This window comes from Pseudorasbora parva, chromosome 7 (genome assembly GCF_024679245.1).
Source record: "Pseudorasbora parva isolate DD20220531a chromosome 7, ASM2467924v1, whole genome shotgun sequence".
Classification (NCBI taxonomy): Eukaryota; Metazoa; Chordata; class Actinopteri; order Cypriniformes; family Gobionidae; genus Pseudorasbora; species Pseudorasbora parva.
In genome coordinates this window covers 29,320,264-29,340,877 of record NC_090178.1, presented here as the reverse complement: position 1 = coordinate 29,340,877, position 20,614 = coordinate 29,320,264, and the positions used below count along the sequence as shown (strand labels likewise).

Genomic DNA, 20,614 nt, shown 5'->3' with positions numbered 1-20,614 from the left:
CTAAGTGCCCTGTGTGCAACACATTCCGGAGAAGAAACTGCAAGGAGCCCATGATAGGGCATGACATTCCAGACAGGCCATGGAAAAAAGTGGGCTCTGACTCTTTTGAATTTGAGTCTGAACAGTACATTGTACTTGTGGACTACTATTCCAACTTCATAGAAGTGGACAAGGTAAAAAACATTAAAAGCACAACCATCATTCACACCTGTAAACAGCATTTCGCCAGATATGGTATACCTGAAGTGATGATAACGGATAATGGCCCAGCTTATGCATCAGCTGATTTTGCTTCTTTCAGTCGGTCATATGGATTCAAGCACATTACATCATCACCCAGGTACCCACAAAGTAACGGCAAAGCAGAAAAGGCTGTCCAGGTGATCAAGTCACTCTTCAAAAAAGCAACGGCAGACAGACAAGACCCATACATTGCACTCCTAGACTACCGAAACACACCCCTGGAAAACCTCCCATCTCCGGCGCAAATGTTCATGGGGCGTAGGACTCAAACACTGCTACCCACTGCACAGACATTGCTTACTCCACAATGCATAACTGGACTTCACAGACAGCTCAAAAGAAACCAGTTAAAAACAAAACACTACTATGACAAGGGTACCAGACCCCTGCCAGAGCTTAAACCTGGTGATTATGTGCGGGTGCAAGAGGATGCAAAGTGGAAACCAGCAAAGGTGGTGGAAGTATGTGAGGCACCTCGTTCTTACATTGTGGAAAGTGATGGTCAACAACTCAGACGCAATAGAAGGCATCTGATACAGACCAGAGAACATCAACAAAAAAGCATCACCCATGAGTCAGAACAAGAGTCCATTTCCCAGTTGTCATCCACAGGAGAAGATGGAAGTAATGGAATCGATACCCAGTCCAAAGTCACAGAGCCCAGTGTTAATGTCCAGTCCAGTGTTACTGAGCCGAGCATCACAGAAGCGAGATATCCAAAAAGAGTTCGCAAACCCCCGACGAGATTAGACTTGTGAACCGAGACATTTAGTAATGCTCATTAAATTAATGGTTATTGTTATGTTGTTTCCCCTAGCTGTTAGTGATGACTGTTAAGTTATGTCTGTCACTTTAACTGTAAGTGAAAAGGGGAGATGTTATATGTGTGGTGCCTTACCAGGTGAGGGCGCTAATGGTGGAGGATATACCGTGTGAACGGTGACAAATAAAACAGTTGTTATTGACCTACATGGTGTTCGGTCTAACTTATTACAGAGTCAAATGAGCCTAACCTCAAGACTACAAAATTCTGATGTGAGTGATAAGCATGTGAGATAGTAATAGTGATGCCTTGCTTCGCAAACATCTACAACACCTATTTTATATAGAGCTAAGGGCTAAGACTGGGGTGGACATATTCACATTCACATTTGGTGTAGGGCTAACTGCCTGTCTAACCAATAGAAAATGGGTTATTTTAAACTTGCAAACTTGAAAGCAGTCTTTATTTTAGCATTCCTGTTTGGTGCCACTAGTGGTGCAGAAATTACACACTTTAAAATAGTCTGACAGTGGAACTCAGTTTGAACTCCTGAACAGATATTAGTTTCCTTTCATCAGGCTGTTCGTGGTTGCAGTCATGTCTTGTAATGTCTGCCGGCAAACAAGTTTTTTTGTTGCTACAATCAGAGGTTAGTCCAACAGAACAGATTTTTCATAGGAGGAAAGCTGATAGTTTGGTCTAACTCACGGAGGATTGATGGAGAGCTCTTGCATATTTTATTTGTGCTATTTGTAATAAGACCTTGGTAACCACATGTAAAACCATCCATGGCTGCTCATTACCATGACTAGATGTGGCTATAGTTTCTATAAAACAATGACATTTGTTATTAATATAATTAATTCTTATTCGCTCATATTCCCCCATATTAAATTATAAAAACAAAACAATTATAGTATAATAATATTTAGTAAGCCTTACATTGTCCATTTGGCAGTGCAGATAGTTGAGTAGTGCTGTTTTGCTTTTTGTTTTTCCCATAAACCGCAGACATTGACAGCACATAATTGAAAAGAATGGTGCTATTTTGACGTTTCCACAGCACAATCTCTAACAAAATTTAATATAAACCCATTGGCTATACAGTGCAGCTAAACCACTTGAAAGAGTCCAAAGAATTCAAAACCAAAATAAATGTCAGACTGTCTCAAAGTCATTTACTTTTCAATTTGACCCCTGAACAATTTGACATTTCTACTGTACTCTCACTCGTTGGAGCGGAGGACAGCATGTAAACCTGCTCCTGTATGAGCCCATGTTTTCCTCTCTTACACAAACAGTGCCAGAATGGTGTCCGGATTTGCAGAGTCATCTGGGTAATATGTCTCTCGGCATCTCCTCAGGGGAACTGTGGAATAAAATTATGACAGCTGGTTTTAATACATCACCAGCCAAAGCATAGCTTTCATGTTTTGATGTGTTTTATGTTCTCCCTTTTCCCCTTTCTCGTTCTCTTCCCCTTGTACAGAACTAAGGAACGGATGGAAAAGTAAAGCACTCGTGGGAGAGTAGAGAAACAACCTCACTGTATTGGTCGTGTAGCGTAGCCAGGATATGTTTTAGACATTACAGGATAGAGATGCAGGGAATGCGAGCATGGTGGGTGTGGAAGTGGGTGGAAGTTCAGATCAAGATACCAGGAATTTGCAGCAATGACCTGCAAAATAAAGCAGATACGTAGGTTTGATTGCTCAATGATTGCTTATTAATTCAAATATTGTTAACCAAGTATTAGTTGGGATTGGGAAGATGCTTGGAAAGTTTCCACCAGTTGCTGTCCGTTTTTGAGTGCAGGAACACGCCCCAGCCTCAGATGAGACCCAAATAAGACATTTTCAGATCTCTGTCCAGGGTGCTGAGCCATCATCTCTTATTAGCATGAATACTCCCAAGGGGTCGGGGATTGGCTAAGTAGCATGGACCAATTAGCCCTTTGCTCGTGGATGCTGTAATTGCACCAGTTTGTGAACAAAAAGCATCCTTCTTTTTTGACGGCCATTTAAAAGAAGCGGTGTATTCTGACAAAATATTTTTTACGATTTATTTTTTAGTTTTTTGCCTTTATTGAGACAGTATAGGTAAATTGGATGAAACAATACAGTTAGTCCACGGTTCAATACACACTTCAATACACGGTTCAAATACAAATAATGGTTTTTGGTTCTGTTAGTTTTTTTGCTATTCTATTCTCAGGCAACAGGAACAGAAAGAGGTTAAGAAGAAAATGTTTTTACTGCAATACTCTTTATTTTACTTAAAAGACTGAAAAAAACCTTACATAATCTTAAAACTTTCACTTTAAAAAACCCTTGTACTAGGCTTGGGCGGTATCCAAATTTTGATACCGTCAAACCTCCTCCCTATTTTACCTCGGTATACGGTATTACCGTGAATAATTAAAACATTATGATGTAAGGCTCAGACAGCGTCAACAAACTGTTGGCTTGGCTTATATATATAGGCCTATATTTTTATTTTATTTTTTACATTTGAGCCCCTGCCCCTGAGAAACTCTGCACGTTTTATGCTTACCGTTATGAGACGATTGTCAGACAATTGAATTTTTTTTTTGTGAGTCCCATGTCCACTTGATTTTTGTGGAGTTCATGCTTATTGCTTACATTGCCAGCTGTGTGACAAAAGGCTTCGGCAATATTACAGCATAGTCCGAGGGTGCGCTCGGTTTTTCATCCACGCAGCAGTGAGTGGATGGTGGTTAACGGATATGCGCCCTTAGGTTCAAGGTATTTCCATCTCTCGCGGTCATCTTTTTGTTGCACAATTTGCAAATTGCCTCGTCTGTATTTACCGTCAAAACCCAAAATACTTCCAAACTGCAGAAGTTTCGAGACCGAATAACTCAGTGCCCGACTCGCCGTCTTTTCCCCTCTCTCTCTCTCTCTCTCTCTCTCATCCACGCTGTCACAACAACGCATACACATATTTAGGCATTTAACAAATAAATAGTATTTAATATGTAAATAGTTTAATTAGTTCGACTTATTAAATATTTAATAATTAATTGTTGATCAGCAATATGTAAGTTGATCTGAATTTTTTTTTTGACGGTTTGACGGTATTGAAACTGATACCGTTGCTATTTTTAGATCCCGCGGTATACCATTTTACCGTATTACCGCCCAAGCCTACCTTGTACACATTCCTAGTGTATTGTATAAAATAAAATAAATATATATAAAGATTTACAGTGACAGCTCAGAGATGTACAGTAGCATTTGAGTATGAAATTGAATGAATAAATGTAGGCTAAAATTAAAACTACATAGTCTTCAATATACAATATTCATTGATTAAAAGCTACTGTTTTAAAGTTTTTTTTTATTTCTAGAGCAGTGAGTGATTTTCTCTTTGTCTTTTGTTGTTTTATTAACATAATTTTAGAGGTGAACTGTACCTTTAAAGACAAGTGTTTACTAGGCCGTGCGGCTGTCAATTTAAGACCTGCTCGCATCTCATACAGACACACACGATTTTACTTTCACTTTAGACATAACCGACTGTGTTTATATGTTAACCTTGTGTGTATTTGACAGTATTAGTGCAGTAAGACTACTTAGTCCAGTAATCATGTGTGTTTGACAGGCTTTTAGTGCGTGGGCTCAGTGCATGTAAACAGTGCAAAAGTACCGAATTGCTCATATGATTAGTTGGAGCTTATCAAATTAGCATATCCAAACAATTGTCCTGTTGGGAAAGATATAGGTACATGTCAATGGAGAGTGAGCTCATGATCTGGCACCAATGGTTTTCGAGGCTTCTCATTAGTGCTGTGCTGTGCAGTGGGTGTGAGTGATATTCTCTCTGTTTCCTCTGCGTAGGTGTTTTGTTTCTAGGATGAGTCTCCTCTGAGTCCTGTATCCCTTCATTAATCGATCTATCAGATCATCTGCTTTCACCTCAATGTTGTGGAGGAGGTGTTGGCTCTCCGGATGAGAAAATCTCTGTTGTTATTACTCAGTGTTATCTCTCTCTCTCTCTCTCTCTCTCTCTCTCTCTCTCTCTCTCTCTCTCTCTCTCTCTCTCTCTCTCTCTCTCTCTCTCTCTCTCTCTCTCTCAATTCAAATTCAAATGTGCTTTATTGGCATGACAATTGTTTCAATGTATTGCCAAAGCATTAACATACATGTACATATACATACATACATAAAATAAAGAATTATATAAAATAAAATAAATAATAATAATAGTAATAAGTTGAACAATCTGTAAACATTTAGAATTCTAGGAACAATTTTGAATTCTCTGTGTGTGTGTGTGTGTGTGTGTGTGTGTGTGTGTGTGTGTGTGTGTGTGTGTGTGTGTGTGTGTGTGTGTGTGTGTGTGTGTGTGCGCATCACTGATTGGTCGACTCTTCCCTCTTTTTGTGACAGGCATTAATGTATCTTGCTGCTAGTAGGATACAATCTCTTTGTTCACCTAATACATGTAGAAGTTGTGTTTTATTGTTTGATTTTATGAAGTCAGGGCAAAGTATTTCGAATTTAGGATAGAATGTGTTTCTGATTTGTTCATAGTTAGGGCAGCTGGTGAGGAAGTGTGTTTCTGTCTCCACTTCTCCAGCAGTGCAGTACGGGCAGATGCGGCTCTCTCTGGGCAGCCAGTTCTGTCTGTATCTGCCCGTCTCTACGGCCAGTGTGTGATTGCTCAGTCTGTACCTCGTCATTCTTCTTCTGAGCTCACTGTCTTTCACTGCGCTCAGGTATTCTGCTGTTGTGTAGTTTCTGTTTAGGGCCAAATAACATTCCAGTTTACTTTGTTTTTGTGTTGTTTCAGTCCAATAGGTCAGGTAGTTTTCTTTTTGTGCTTTAATCATTTGGTTGGGCCAGATTGTGTGGATGAGGGTGTCTGTGTCCTGAGGCTGATTATTGTTAGTCGTGTTAGTTTGTTTTTGCAGCCTCAGGATCAGCTGAATTAGGGGACTCTTCTCAGCGTTCACTTCATGGTTTTTAAGGGCTTTAAAATGGTAAGAGTTGGGGTCACTCATTTTTAGATGTTTCCAAAATTTGATGGCTCGTTTCTCAATGTGGATTAGTAAAGGGTATTGGCCTAATTCGGCCCTGCATGCGTTGTTCGGCGTGTTCCTCTGTACTCTCAGGATACTCTTACAGAACTCAGCATGCAGGGTTTCTATTGGGTTTTTGTCCCATTTGTCAAACTCATGGTTTAGGAGAGGACCCCACACTTCACTGCCATATAGTGCAATAGGTTCTATGACGGATTGGAATATTTTGAGCCAGATTCTGATTGGTATTTCAAATTGGATTGATTTTTTGATGGCATAAAAAGCCCTTCTTGCTTTCTCTTTCAGTTCATTCACGGCCAAGCTGAAGTTTCCGTTTGTATTGAATTTCAACCCGAGGTATGTGTAGTTGGTGGCATGATCAATTTTGGTCATACCAAGGGTGAAATTGTGTTTCTTTCCCTGACATCTGGGTCTCTTCTGGAATGTTAGTACTTTAGTTTTAGCCATGTTAATAGTCAGGGCCCAGGTCTGACAGAACTGATGCAGGATGTCCAGGTTCTGCTGTAGACCCTCTTCTGTTGGAGACAGCAGCACCAGGTCATCCGCATACAGGAGGAACTTTATAGAGGAGTCATGTAGTGTGAGACCAGGAGCTGCTGATTGCTCGAGGAGTTTCGCTAATTCATTGATGTAAATATTGAAGAGGGTCGGTGATAGTGGGCAGCCCTGTCTCACACCTCGCCCTTGAGTGAAGGACTCCGTTTGTTTATTGCCAATTTTAATTGAGCATTGATTGTTTGAGTACATTGTTTTAATTATGTTGTATGTTTTGCCCCCGATACCTGATTCTAGAAGTTTAGACAGAAGACCTTCATGCCAAATTGAATCAAAGGCCTTCTGGAAATCAACGAAGCAAGCAAAAATTTTAGTTTTGTTTTGATTAATGTGTTTGTCGATCAGGGTATGCAGGGTGAATATATGGTCTGATGTTCGATAATTTGGTAAGAATCCAATCTGACTTTTGCTGAGGGCATTGTGCTCTGTGAGGAAGTGAACGAGTCTTGTGTTGATGATGCTGCAGAACATCTTCCCCAGGTTACTGCTCACACAGATGCCTCTGTAATTGTGCGGGTCTGATTTGTCTCCACTCTTAAATATGGGCGTTATGAGTCCTCTATTCCAGGTGTCAGGGAAATGACCAACACTCAGAACCAAGTTGAACAGTTTCATTATGGCTAGTTTGAATTTGTGATTTGTGCTTTTAAGCATTTCATTTAGGATGCCGTCCGGTCCACTTGCCTTTTTTGTGGGCAGGGCCTGTATTTTATCTGTCAGCTCTTTTTCTGTGATTGGGTAATCTAACGGATTTTGATATTTGCCAATTATTTTTTCTATATGATTTAATTTTTCGAATATCTGTGTTTGTTCTATGGTCATGTTTAATTTGCTGTACAGTTTTTCAAAGTGATTTTTCCAGATGTCTCCGTCTTGTATAGTTGTTTGATCATGATTCTTTTTATTCAGGAGATTCCAGTTGTCCCAGAAACTGTTGGAATGGACAGATTCTTCAATAGTTCTGAGCTGATTCTGAATGTACTGTTCTTTCTTCTTTCTGAGTGTATTTTTATATTTTTTGAGCTCCTCACAATAATGAAGACGTAAATCTGAATCGTCTGGTTGTCTGTGCTTTTTTTTTGCCAGCTGTCTTAAATTTGTCTTTATTCTTTTACAATCCGAATCAAACCATTTTTCATTCTCTTGTTTTTGCTTATGAATTTTCTTAGAGGTTTTAAGATTAGATAGTGTTGCCAAATAATCAAATATGTAATTTATGTTTTCTACAGCCAGATTTACGCCATCTTCATTGTGAGGATAAATATTTTCATTAAAGTTGTCAATAAGCAAGCACACTTGGGGGTGGTCGAATGCGGTCAAGTATTTTTCAGTGCTGTTTTGGACCCATCTGTAGTTCTTTGTAATGTCATACAGCTTACTGGGTTGTGGATGTATGTTAGTATTTTCTGTCCTTTTTAGATACACAGTAATTTGGCTGTGGTCTGACAGGGGTGTTAGTGGTTTGACCGTGAATGCTCTGAAAGAGAATAGATCTAAATCTGTGATCATGTAGTCAACTGTTGAGCAACCATGAAATGAGCTGTAGGTGTATCTCCCCAGAGAATCCCCTCTCACCCTGCCATTGACGAGGTACAGACCGAGGCTTCGGCAGAGCTCAAGGAGCACTCTCCCGTTCTTGTTTACCTGGGAGTCAGAGTTATTCCTATGGAAATCAACACTGTTTTGTTGAAAGCTCTGTCCAAATATATAATTATTCCCGTTGTCAGGGGTGTAGTCGGGTAGGGATCCCGTCCTTGCGTTGAGATCTCCACAGATTAACACACTTCCCTGGGCCTGGAAGTGGTTGATTTGACTGTGGAGGGTCTCAAAGATGTTCTCATCATAGTAAGGAGATTCAGAGGGAGGAATGTAAAGAGCACATAAGAATATGTCTTTTGTAGTTTGACTGAGTTGATTATTGATTTTTAGCCAGATGTGGGATTCTTCTTTTTTGATTATTTGGATGTAATTATTAATTTCAAGCTTGTGCCAAATTATTATGCCCCCTGAATCTCTCCCACGTGTTATATTTTCATGTTTTTGGGACGATATGGCTATTTCACGATATCCTGGGGGACAAAGAGTGACCTCATCAGTTCTGCGCCATGTTTCCTGTAATATTATTATGTCTATGTCTAAAACACTTTTCTTAAAGTCCAGGGTTTTGACTTTACATCCAAAGCTTGAAGAATTAATGCCCTGGATGTTCCACAGTGTGATTGTCAGTGGTTTCATGTGGTCAAAAAAACAATTTTAACATTCTTCTAGAAAGAACCAACTCAACTTAAACCAGTTGAAAATCTATGTGCATTATGTAGCTAGATATACATATAGGCTACTTTTTACATGTTTTTATTATTGTTATTTTTTGAATTATTTATATTAGTGTAGTAGTTGTATCTGGTGTCTTACTCACGACTAGTCCATCAGCCGTGTGCAGATTAAGTGGAGCATGTCCTTGATCTCTCTGAGGTTAGTGCTGTGGGCGTCGTTTGGGCCTTTCAGGGCTGAAGCGTAGCTCCGCTGCTCCTGCTGCTCCGGCCTGTGGGTGTCTGGCTTCTGTGCTGGGGCTTCTCTGGGTGTTGGCTGTTTCCTCCGCTGCTGGGATGGGGGCTCCGGGTTCTGGCGTTGCTGCCGGTGGTCATGTGTGGGATGCGGGTGTGGGGGTCTGAAGCGTGGGTGCGGGCCTTCAGGATGGGGGTACTGATGGAGTCTCCAGGGCGCTGTAGTGTAGGGGTCAGCTGGGTGTGGGGGAAAGAGGCTGTGTGCTGGGGCTGGGATGAATCGTCTCTTTGGTTGAAAGTGGCTGGATTCTCTGTAACTCCTTGAGGGACTACTAGGGGTTCGGCCAAGGGCAACATCTTTAAGATTTCTTGCAAACACATTCACACTGTCTTTCCGTAGGTGGACATGGTCATGGAGATTGTGAATGTCCAGTGTTGGGTGATGTGCCAGATGGACGTTTGGCATTTCAGCACATCCACGCGAGATGTCTGTGTTGACTCTCTGTATAGTGCGGGGGTGGAAATCAGTTCTGGGTAGCATGGTGGAGATTATTATTTTTGATGTTGGGAACGTCTGTGTTGCTTTAGTTGCCACTTGTGTGACTGACTGTGCCACTCGTTCCTGTTGTGTCCTCAGGTCGTTTGTTCCCACATGAATGATGATGTGGCTGGGATCACCAAGTTTTTCTTTCTCAAGTTGTTGAAGGGCACTCTCTGTGTTTGGGCACCAAAGTTTCAGGGATTTTTGGTTGGGAAAGAGCTGTTTTTCATTTATGAATTTGCCATTTGAGTCGATTAGAATGACTATTTCTGCCTGGATGTGACTATGTGTGGTTTCTTGTTCTTGGCTGTAGGTGTCTATCTGTGCTGTGGGCGTCTCAGGGGCCGTCAGGAGGGGGTCTGCTGGTGTCTGGGTGGCATTAGAGCTCGGCTGTGTGATGGTTTCTGTCTGCTCTCTCAAACTTTGCATTTCTCTGTCTCTGAAGATCAGCTCCTCTCTGACACTTTTCAGCTCACTGTTCAGGGTCTCTCTGTCCTGCTGCAGCTTTTTTATTTCTCCTCTCAGCTCCTCAACACTAGTTGTAAAGTCTCTGGTGAGCTGGTGAAGTTTGTTTTCCAGGTGTTGTATGCGCTGATTGGATGTTGTCTGTGAGAGCACCAGTTCTCTGAGCTCCACCAGCTCCACCTCCTGTAGGGACAGACTGCTGCGTATCTGTGTGACTGACAGCTCCAGCTGCGAATCACAGTCCAGGAGAGGCTCCTCCTCCTCTAGCTCTAGCCCCGCCCCTGAGCTCACAGGCTCAACATGGCTGCCTGCTCTCTCTGTCTGTTTCTCACTCTCTGCCAGTGCTTTGAGGCTGTTAAAGTTGGCCTGGACAGAGCTGAGACAAACTTCATTCCCTTGAAACATTATTGTTCCATTGTGGTATATATTTACAGTCAGATATGCTTTGTCTCCTTCTTCTTCGTAAATTCGAATTTGCCTCCCATTACAGATGCCGTGTTTTGTAAAGTTCTTGTAATAATTGCAGATCACTGTGTGCCAAGCATTGCAGTTTTCTGTGTAGAGCAGTAGGTTAGTGATAGTGGATTTGTCTCCTTTTTGGAAACAGTCAGCCATTAAAGTGTCTGGGTTTTTCTTGAGTAGGTTATGTTTATATGTTTTCTTGTCTTTTGCGGTCTTTATCTTCTGAGGGAAAGTGATGGCTCGGGGGAGGGGCGTGGCTGCCTCTGTTCCCTCCATTCCAACTGTCACTGCTGTCACTCACTCTCTGCTATGCTGTTAGTTTAGCTAATTTAGCTTTAGTCAACAAGTTACTCGTCTCTTTCTTATCTTATTATGTTTTACTGCTGAAAATAGTGTAGTTGAAGGTGGTAGCTTTCCTTGCCTGTTTGTTGATTGGAGTTTTCTTCTTCTGTGCAGGTCTGATCCTCCTTGATGTTCAGATGCTGCTGCTCCTTCGTTGCTTAAACTCAGAATGTAGTGTTTTTAAAAAGAAAAAAGCTGATCTACAGTTATCCTGTGATTCTTTCTATTTTTATTTTCAATTTATTGTAGGGTTTGTCGAGTTTGGTTCTCTCTAGAGTTGAAAAAATTGTTAAATTTTAAGAGCTCAAGTGGAGCATGACTGTCTCATCTCTCTCTCTCTCTCTCTCTCTCTCTCTCTCTCTCTCGCTCTCTCTCTCTCTGCTGTGTGACTTTTCTCAGACTTATGGTTTGACTCATGAACAAAAGCCTGAAGAATCAACATTTTCATAACACTCTCTCTTTCACAGGTATTAGGTCACTACATCCGCCGACAGCAGGATCCAGAGACCTTTATCAATGAGATAAAGGACATTGCCAGTGACCCCGATGAGAAATACTTCTTCAATGTGACGGATGAAGCTGCTCTAAATGACATTGTAGATGCTTTGGGAGATCGCATTTTTAGTCTAGAGGGTAAGAAGGAGATTCATTCTCAATGACCATAGAAAAAAACAGATTTCCTTCCTTTAAAGAGCAACTGTGGTTCTTTGACATAAAAAAAAGAAAAATCAGATTTCCTTTTCATTGAAGATGTTGATGTTGTTGTTTTCGACATATTTGGAAAAGTTACTAGCAAGTACACATGCATTATTTATTAAATTCATACATCTGTATGTGTTTCTTAAGTCTCCAAATACTTTTGGAGCTATTGTATATCATCTGATAGCAGAACTGGTATTTACCATGGTCCAGTTTTTCAGTCACTCATTTAGACATAAAGTGCCTAATTAGGAATGAGTATGCTGTGAGATATTTTACCAAAACATTTTAAATAAAAAATTAGTAGGTGACAGACATCACGAAAAAAGGGAAAATACAGGACAAGTTGTCTTTTCATAAAAATAATTCCCTTAAGAACAGCATGTGACGCTTGTGCCACCTTGATTCTGTGGAAAGCCAAGCAGGAAGGATGGAAGGGAGGAGATGAATGACCTTAAAGTTGGCACAGCTGTGCATACACAGGACTCATAGGTTATGAACAGGAAGAAATATGATTAGCCAAGGCTGTGCACTAACTGAAATTCATATTGCATGTAGCTTATATTATACAGTCAACTATCTTGTACTGCCATATTGTATTGGTAATATTTAACTTGGTAACCATATTCCATATTTCAGTATGTTTCTCCAGTTAAGCAGATTTCTGTACAACTACAGATTTTTTTTAATGTATGTAAAAGAGGTCTTGGTAACACTTTAGTATGGGGAACACATATTCACTATTAACTATGACTTTTGCCTCAGTAAACGCCTACTTTACTGCTTATTAATATTAGTATTAGTTTTTATAGCATTTAAGTTTAGGTATTGAGTAGGGACATAGAAAGGGACTAATATCCTAGCAATATGCATGCTAATAAGCAACTATTTAATAGTAAGAATTGAACCCTGAAATAAAGTGTTACTAAAAGCCTCTTATACCTACCAAGCTACATTTATTTAATGAAAAATACACTAGAAACAGTAATAATGTGATATATTATTACAATTTAATATAACTGGTTTCTGTTTTATTGTAATTTCAAATATAATTTATTCTTGTGATGAAAAAGCCTGCACGATTTCAGTGTCACATGATCCTTCACAAATCATTCTAATATCCTGATTTGCTGCTCAAGAGACATTTCTGATTATTATAAATGTTGAAAACTGTTTTGCTGCTTAATATTTTTGTGCAAACTGATACAATTTTTAATTATCATTCGATTAATTGAAAGTTCAAAAGAACAACATTTATTTGAAAGAAATCTTTTGTAAAATTATAAATGTCTTTACTATCACTTTTGATCAATTTAATCCTTCCTATTAATTTACAGTGGTGTAATTCAATGATAATGTGTTGTGCTGTTACAGGGACCCTGGGATACAATGAAAGTGCCTTTCTCATGGAAATGTCTCAGATTGGTTTTTCGACACACATTTTGGATGTGAGTATCAATGAACTCTATCTCCATGTGTATTTGTGCCTATTCAAATATTTGAAATGATAAACTGAGTATAGAACATGCAATCATGCTATAATGTGCTATATTATTTTGGACTGTAGGATGGCATCTTGTTTGGAACGGTGGGAGCATATGACTGGGAGGGAGGTGTCCTGAAGGTGAGCAAAGATGGGCAGATTATGCCCTCACGAGAGGCCTTCGAGAAAGAGTTCCCACTGGAGCTGAAGAACCATGCAGCCTATCTAGGTAAAGTTTCACTTCATAAAACCAACCACCAAATAAACATTCCTCTACATTAACATAACATACAGCTATTTATTAATATTTATTAATGGTTGTCTGTATGTAAATCTGTTGCAGGCTACACAGTGTCATCGGTGGTTGTAGGTGACTGGAGGAGGTTGTATGTTGCTGGTGCGCCCAGATTCAACCACAAAGGAAAGGTCATCTTGTTTGACCTCACCCCTGAAGGCGATGTCATAATCACACAGGCCTTAAATGGAGAACAGGTGGCAATCTCTTCTTCATCGCTACATTTATTTACACTGACACTCTTCACACACACACACACACACACACACACACACACACACACACACACGCACACACACACACACACACACACGGTCTCTGGTACAGCACAGATGAGATCTTCATCAAAACCTTTGCATGAATTCAAGTTCTTTGAGTTTTGCAATATCCTTCTTTTCTTAGTTGATCTGTTATTGCTTTTCGTCTCCCTGCTTCTTCTTTTACACATTCCTGCTCTCTCACAATTAATGAGTTTATTTTTATATTAAACAAAAGCAAACGAGTTTCATTTTCTCAGGCCACTCCTAAAATTTAAGTGATTCTCAGAACAAAATCCCGATTCAGGGTTCCCACAGTCATGGGAAACCTGGATAAATAAGGGGACTTTTAAATTGGTGTTTCTAGGCCTGGAAAAGTCACAGAAATCAATCAAATCTTAAACATTTCTATAATAAATGTACATTTATCTAAAATATTGAATCAGCTAGATATTGCTTTTGTTTAGAGCGATTATAAAGTAAAACTTGCTTGCAAACTTTGATATGTGAAAGATTTGTTGTTGATTTCAGTTCTTTTTGCTGAATCATTCAAATGGGTTCACATAATTAGTCTAAATTATTAATTAAAGTATCGGACTAATTCAATAGGAGTTTAAAAAATTCTTAGCAGTCCAATGAGTAGAAAGGTCAATGAAAAATGATGGATGATATTCACACTTATCATTTTCAATTTATATATGAATGCTACCTTAAAATATTAGATATGTAGTGTGCTTGCTCATTTCCTCTATTTTTACATTTAGATTACCTTTTAAAATTTCATCTTTATCAGACATATACTACCATTCAAAAGTTTGAGGTTGGTAAGATATTTTGAAATCTCTTGTTTCTCTTTAAGTGTCACATGAGCCTTCAGAAATCATTCTAATATGATGAGTTGCTGCTCAAGAAACATTTCTGATTATATTGAAAACCGCTGTGCTTCTTAAACTTTTTGTGGAAACTGCGATACATTTTTTCAGAATTCTTTGATGAATAGAAAGTTCAAAGAACAACATTTGAAATAGAAATATTTTCTAACATAATAAAGTCTTTTATGATATTTATGTTTCAATTAATACATCCTTGCTGAATAAAATGATTAATTTCTTTAAAAAAATGCACTCACCCAAAAATGCACTCACCCCAAAAATGCACTCACCCCAAATGCACTCACCCCAAACTTTTGAACTGTGTACATATTTCAATATGTCATTTATCAGTTATCACCCATAACATCAAAATAATTATTGTTTTATCATATCCATAATATTGGTGCATCCCTAATGAAAATACATTCAAGAAGTGTGGGAATCTTTAGAAAGCCTAACATCTTTACTCTCTCTGTCCAGATTGGCTCATATTTTGGAAGTGAGGTGTGCGTGGTGGATGTGGATCAGGATGGAATAACAGATATCCTGCTCATAGCTGCTCCAATGTTCCTGGGAGCAGGAAACAAAGAAACAGGCAAAGTTTATATCTACTGTCTGGATGGGGTGAGAACCACAGTGGCTGTGCTGTTTGTGTGATGTAAATGTGAATGTGAGAGACATACTGAGAAAGATTCAGTATCAAGCGTATTGGCATGATCCCAGACTGTGTTCCTTGGTCCTGTGTGGACTTATGTTATTGCTTGTTCTGCACCATGTTTTGTAATCCAGACAAGACCAGGGGAACACAGGCCGGGATCATGCCAGATATTCACCAGGGCAAATCCCCTTTGATGCTAAACAATTTATTCCACTTTTTGGTATCAAACTTATTCCATTTCAGTTATAAATGTACAAACCTGATTCCAAAAAAGTTGGGACACTGTACAAATTGTAAATAAATACAGATTGCAATTATGTGGAAGTTTCAAATTTCATAATTTAATTTAAATTACAACAGCGACGACATACAAATGTTTAAACTGAGAAAATGTATCATTTAAAGAGAAAAATAAGTTGATTTTAAACTTAATCAACAAATCTCAAAAAAAGTTGAGAACAAGGCCAGGTTTACCACTGTTAGGCATCCCCTCTTCTTTTTATAACAGTCTTTTTATAACAGGGACTGAGGAAAAAAGTTGCTCAAGTTTAGGAATAGGAATGTTGTCCCATTATTGTCTAATACAGGCTTCTAGTTGCTCAACTGTCTTAGGTCTTCTTTGTTGCATTTTCCTCTTTACGATGCAGCAAATGTTTTTTATGGTGAAAGATCTGGACTGCAGGCTGGCCATTTCAGTACTCGGATACTCCTTCTACACAGCCATGATGTTGTAATTGATCCCGTATGTGGTCTGGCATCTGCCATTGTGGAAAATGCAAGGTCTTCCCTGAAAGAGACAATGTCTGGATGGGAGCTTATGTTGTTCTAGAACTTGGATATATATTTCAGCATTGATGGTGCCTGCCCATGCCACATGTACTCATGCAACCCCATATCATCAGAGATGCAGTCTTCTGAACTGAGCGCTGATAACAACTTGGGTTGTTCTTGTCCTCTTTAGTTTTCCACTTTGCCGCAGTCCAGTTTAAATCTACACTATGTAACTTTTCCGTCCGCTCGAGGTCACCTATTCAAAACAAAGGCATAGTTTGATGATGCCAAGTTTGAGCGCAGAATCTTGGGACATGTGGTTTTCACCTCATATCCAGTGGAAAAGAATCAGGATCTGCAGCATTGGGGAATTGGTGATCCTCTGCCTATCTTGACTTCTGAGTGACACTGCCTTTCTGAGAGGCTCTTTTTATACCCAATCATGTTGCCAATTTTCCCTAATAAGTTGCAAATTGGTCCTCCAGCTGTTCCTTATATGTACATTTAACTTTTCTTGCCTCTTATTGCTACCTGTCCAAACTTTTTTGTAATGTGTAGCTTTCCTGAAATCCAAAATGAACTAATATTTGCCATGACTTTTTAAAATGTCTCACTTTCAACATTTGATGTTATCTATATTCTATTGTGATTACAATTTTTTGATTTGTTTAAAGTTTATGAGATTTGTAAATGATTGCATTACTTTATTATTTGCAATTTGTACAGTGTCCCAACTTTTTTTGGATATATATTATATGTATAAATATTATAAATAAATCCAGCTCCCCACTATCTCTCACTGTTTCCATATCTGCCTCTCTCTACCAGGATGGTTTTGCACCAAACGGTACGCTGCATTCTCAGAAGAAGGCACAGGATGCACGCTTTGGTTATGCTATGGCTGTAGCCACTGATTTAAACCATGATGGATACGCTGACCTGCTGGTGGGAGCTCCGCTAGAGGATGACCACCAGGGAGCTATTTATATTTACCATGGTGACGAATACTACATCATACCACAGTACAAACAAGTAAATAAACCACTATTTCATGTGTACAGCCAAATTAGGCAATCTGGAATAATATTTATTTAAATAAAGTTTTAAGTAAAAAAGTTTATATTAAAAAAGTATGACTGCACTGAAATTGTTCTGACAAGCATTTAGTTATTTAAATTGTGAGAATGTACACTACCGTTCAAAATGTTTGGGGCTGGTAAGATTTATTGTGATTTATTTGTTATGATTTATATTTGATCAAAATTGTGATCAAGAAATATTATTATTAATGTTTTCAGTTGAATTTGCAGCAGTCATCATTACTCCAGTCTTCAATGTCACATGGTTCTTCAGAAATCATTCTAAATGCTGATTTGCTGTTCGGGAAACATGTCTTACTGGTCACATTTTACCATAAGGTTTCATTAGATAACATTAGTTAACACTAACTAATAATGAACTGCACTTCTACAGCATTTTTAATCTTTGTTAATGTTAATTTCAACATTTACTAATATGTTATTTATTAAAATCAAAAGTTGTATTTAAACAGCTGTGTTTTTTAACTAACATTAACAAATATTAACAAAAATACAGTAACAAATGTATTGCCCATGGTTAGTTCATGTCAGTTAATACATTAAATAATGTTAACAAATTAAACCTTATTGTAATATGTTACTTTATTATAATCAATGTTGAAAACAAATGTGCTGCTTGAGTTTTGTGGAAACTGTAATACATTTTATGTTTCTTCGATTAATAGAAAGTTCAAAAGAGCAGCATTTATTTGAAATATGTGACACTGCTGGACCACAAAACCAGTCATACGTCACACAGGTATATGTGTGGCAATAGCCAACAATACATTGTATGGTTCAAAAGGATCCATTTTTCTTTTATGCCAAAAATCATTAGGATTTTAAGGTAAGATCATGTTCCATTAAGATATGTTGTAGATATGTTTCTCTTGTAAATATATAAAAAATGTATTAGTATTAGTAATATGCATTGCTAAGGACTTTAAAGGTGATTTTTCTCAATATTTGATTTTTTTGCACCCTCAGATTCCAGATTTTCAAATAGTTGTAAAAATGGGGTCCTCGGGTCCTTTCCTAACAAACCATACATCAATGGAAATATTATTTAGTCAGCTTTTAGATATAAATGACTGGTTTTGTGGTCCAGGGTCACACATAATTATTTTTATTTTTTATATTTTTTATATTATAAATGTCTTTACTGTCACTTCTGATCAATTTAATGCATCCTTGTTGAAAAAAAATCTGACTGACCAATTTTTTTGAATGGTAGTGTAAAACTACTGACCACCTTTATTAGTGGTCTTAGACTTTTAGACCCCATATTACCTTAAATTTATACTTCACACACTAATAACTCGCTCTTTCTCTCTCTGTAGCGTATCCCAGGCTCCTCTCTCTCTGCAGGGCTGCAGTATTTTGGCCGTAGCTTGAGTGCTCAGCTGGATCTGGATGGGGATGAGTTACTGGATCTTGCTGTGGGAGCACAGGGCACTGCCGTCCTGTTGAAGTACTCTATGCCTCATTACAATCTTGTGTTTTTATGCATTGTCTAAATGCTGCCATTACACAAGTCAACAATTCATTACATTAAATTGTGTGTCAAACAGTAGTATAAAGTCAGGTCTGATTATGAACCGTGGTGACAACTTGCTCACCTCCTGACCTCTGTCTGTACTCTGCAGGTCACTCAGTATAGTACAGATAAACGTCAGCATGTCCTTCCAGCCACACTCCATAAATGTGATCCAGAAGAACTGCCACAGGGCTGGCCGAGACTCTGCATGCCTTAACGCCACGGTTTGCTTCCTGGCCCTGTCTCGCTCTCCTGGCTCTTATGGCACATATTTTGGTAAAGTGTCATGTAACCAGAAACACTCTTTTTACATTTAACTTTTTCATTGCTGCACTAAATTCTGTTTATGTACGGCAGCTCTATCAATAGCGACTATGGTATGCTTCCTAATGTTCCACATCTGCTTATTTGAATAGATATGCAGATGGGGGCCGTGTTGGATGACAGAAAGATCTCAGCTCGTGCTCTATTCGACTACAACTCCCAGCGGCAGACCCTTATGGGCGTCAGTGTTCGTGTGGGGCAGACCATGTGCTATACGCTACCATTTCATGTTTTTGTAAGTCCAAATGTCTTTCAAAAATCGATGAAGCAAAGGATAATGTACAATTAGCTGGTCGATATCATAAAAAGGGGGTTATTTTGCCCTAATGGCTGCATTATCCTTCTCATTACATGACTACTTACTGATTGTTTACAAGAAAAATGGTTCTTCTCTCTCTTTCACACTTACTCTGTACATCTAGGATACAGCTGATTACATCCGACCAATCAGCTTCACTTTGCGCTTCAAAATCAATGACACAGACAGCGGCCCGGTACTGGACGAAGGCTGGCCAACAACATTCAAGAAGTCTGTGAGTGCTATTCAATAACACTATTCCCTTTTGAAAATGGGAATATAAAGGAATGTTGCATGTACAAGGTGGATGAAGGTTTTTTTTTTTTCATCTTACAGCTGTTTTTTAACATATTTTTTGATCTCTTTCTCTTTGCCTTTAGATCCCATTTTTCAAAGACTGCGGGGAGGATGATGTATGTGTACCTGATCTGGTTTTACAGGCCCATATGGACATTTCTGGAACCAGGTGAATACTACTCAACTACTGTGACTATACATTTGAACATACTATCAGAAATACTTAGTTCAATCCCTTGTGCAATGGTAATATTTAAAACAAACAGTTTAGAGTAACTGACTACTAAAACTGAAACGATTGTGTTGTGCATGTAAGTTCAATGCTGCTCTTATCTGTTCTTGTAGGCAACAACCATATGTTTTACGCAGTCCTCGGCGTCGGCTTGCAGTAGAAGTGCAGCTTCAAAATCAACTGGAAAATGCTTATAACACTAGTCTCACTCTTTATTACTCCAGAAACCTGCATTTCAGCAGCCTGAGTATACGGGTACCAACACGATCTCTCCCTCTTAAAACATAAAAGCATATCATATTATCATTTACTAAAAAAAGATTATAATTATGTATACAAAATACACATTAACGTTAAATAGTTTAGGATCAGAAATTAATTTTTTTAAGAAATGAATACTTTTATTCAGCAAGGAGGCATTAAATTGATCAAATAAAGACATTTATAGCATCATTTTGTTTAAGAATCTTGAAAAAATGGATCACGGTTTCTCCAAAACATTAAGCAGAACTGTTTTTGACACTGAAATTATGTGGAAATGTTTCTTGAGCAGCAAATCAGGATATCAATAATGATTTCTGAAGGATCATGTGGCACTAAAGATTGGCATAATGAGGCTGAAAATGCAGCATTGGATCACAGGAATACATTACATTTTAAAATATATATTTAACTGGAAAACAGTCATTTTAAATTGTAAAATATAATATGTAATATTACTGTTTTTACTCTATTTTTTATCAAATAGTTGCAGCCTTGGTGAGCATAAGAGAATTCTTTAAAAAAAAAAACATTTAAAAAAACTGTTGTAATTATTTAAACACAATGTTATTTATTCAGAAGTACAGTATATTCCACTGTCTCATAAACTG

At 38.4% G+C, this 20,614-nt stretch overlaps 1 protein-coding gene across 2 annotated transcripts in view; it reads left to right on the top strand.

Annotated features, from left to right (window-relative positions):
* The window catches only part of itga10 (integrin, alpha 10), a 62,709-nt gene that overhangs the window by 34,681 nt on the left and 7,414 nt on the right, over nt 1-20,614 (top strand). For both annotated transcript variants that reach the window (XM_067449012.1, XM_067449013.1), the window contains 12 exons: nt 11,408-11,573; nt 13,014-13,087; nt 13,207-13,351; nt 13,466-13,614; nt 15,027-15,170; nt 16,804-17,007; nt 18,395-18,525; nt 18,701-18,867; nt 19,008-19,150; nt 19,338-19,448; nt 19,594-19,679; nt 19,856-19,997. In XM_067449012.1, the coding sequence (XP_067305113.1) occupies nt 11,408-11,573; nt 13,014-13,087; nt 13,207-13,351; nt 13,466-13,614; nt 15,027-15,170; nt 16,804-17,007; nt 18,395-18,525; nt 18,701-18,867; nt 19,008-19,150; nt 19,338-19,448; nt 19,594-19,679; nt 19,856-19,997 (1,662 nt within the window). The remainder of the gene's footprint in view (nt 1-11,407; nt 11,574-13,013; nt 13,088-13,206; nt 13,352-13,465; nt 13,615-15,026; nt 15,171-16,803; nt 17,008-18,394; nt 18,526-18,700; nt 18,868-19,007; nt 19,151-19,337; nt 19,449-19,593; nt 19,680-19,855; nt 19,998-20,614) is intronic.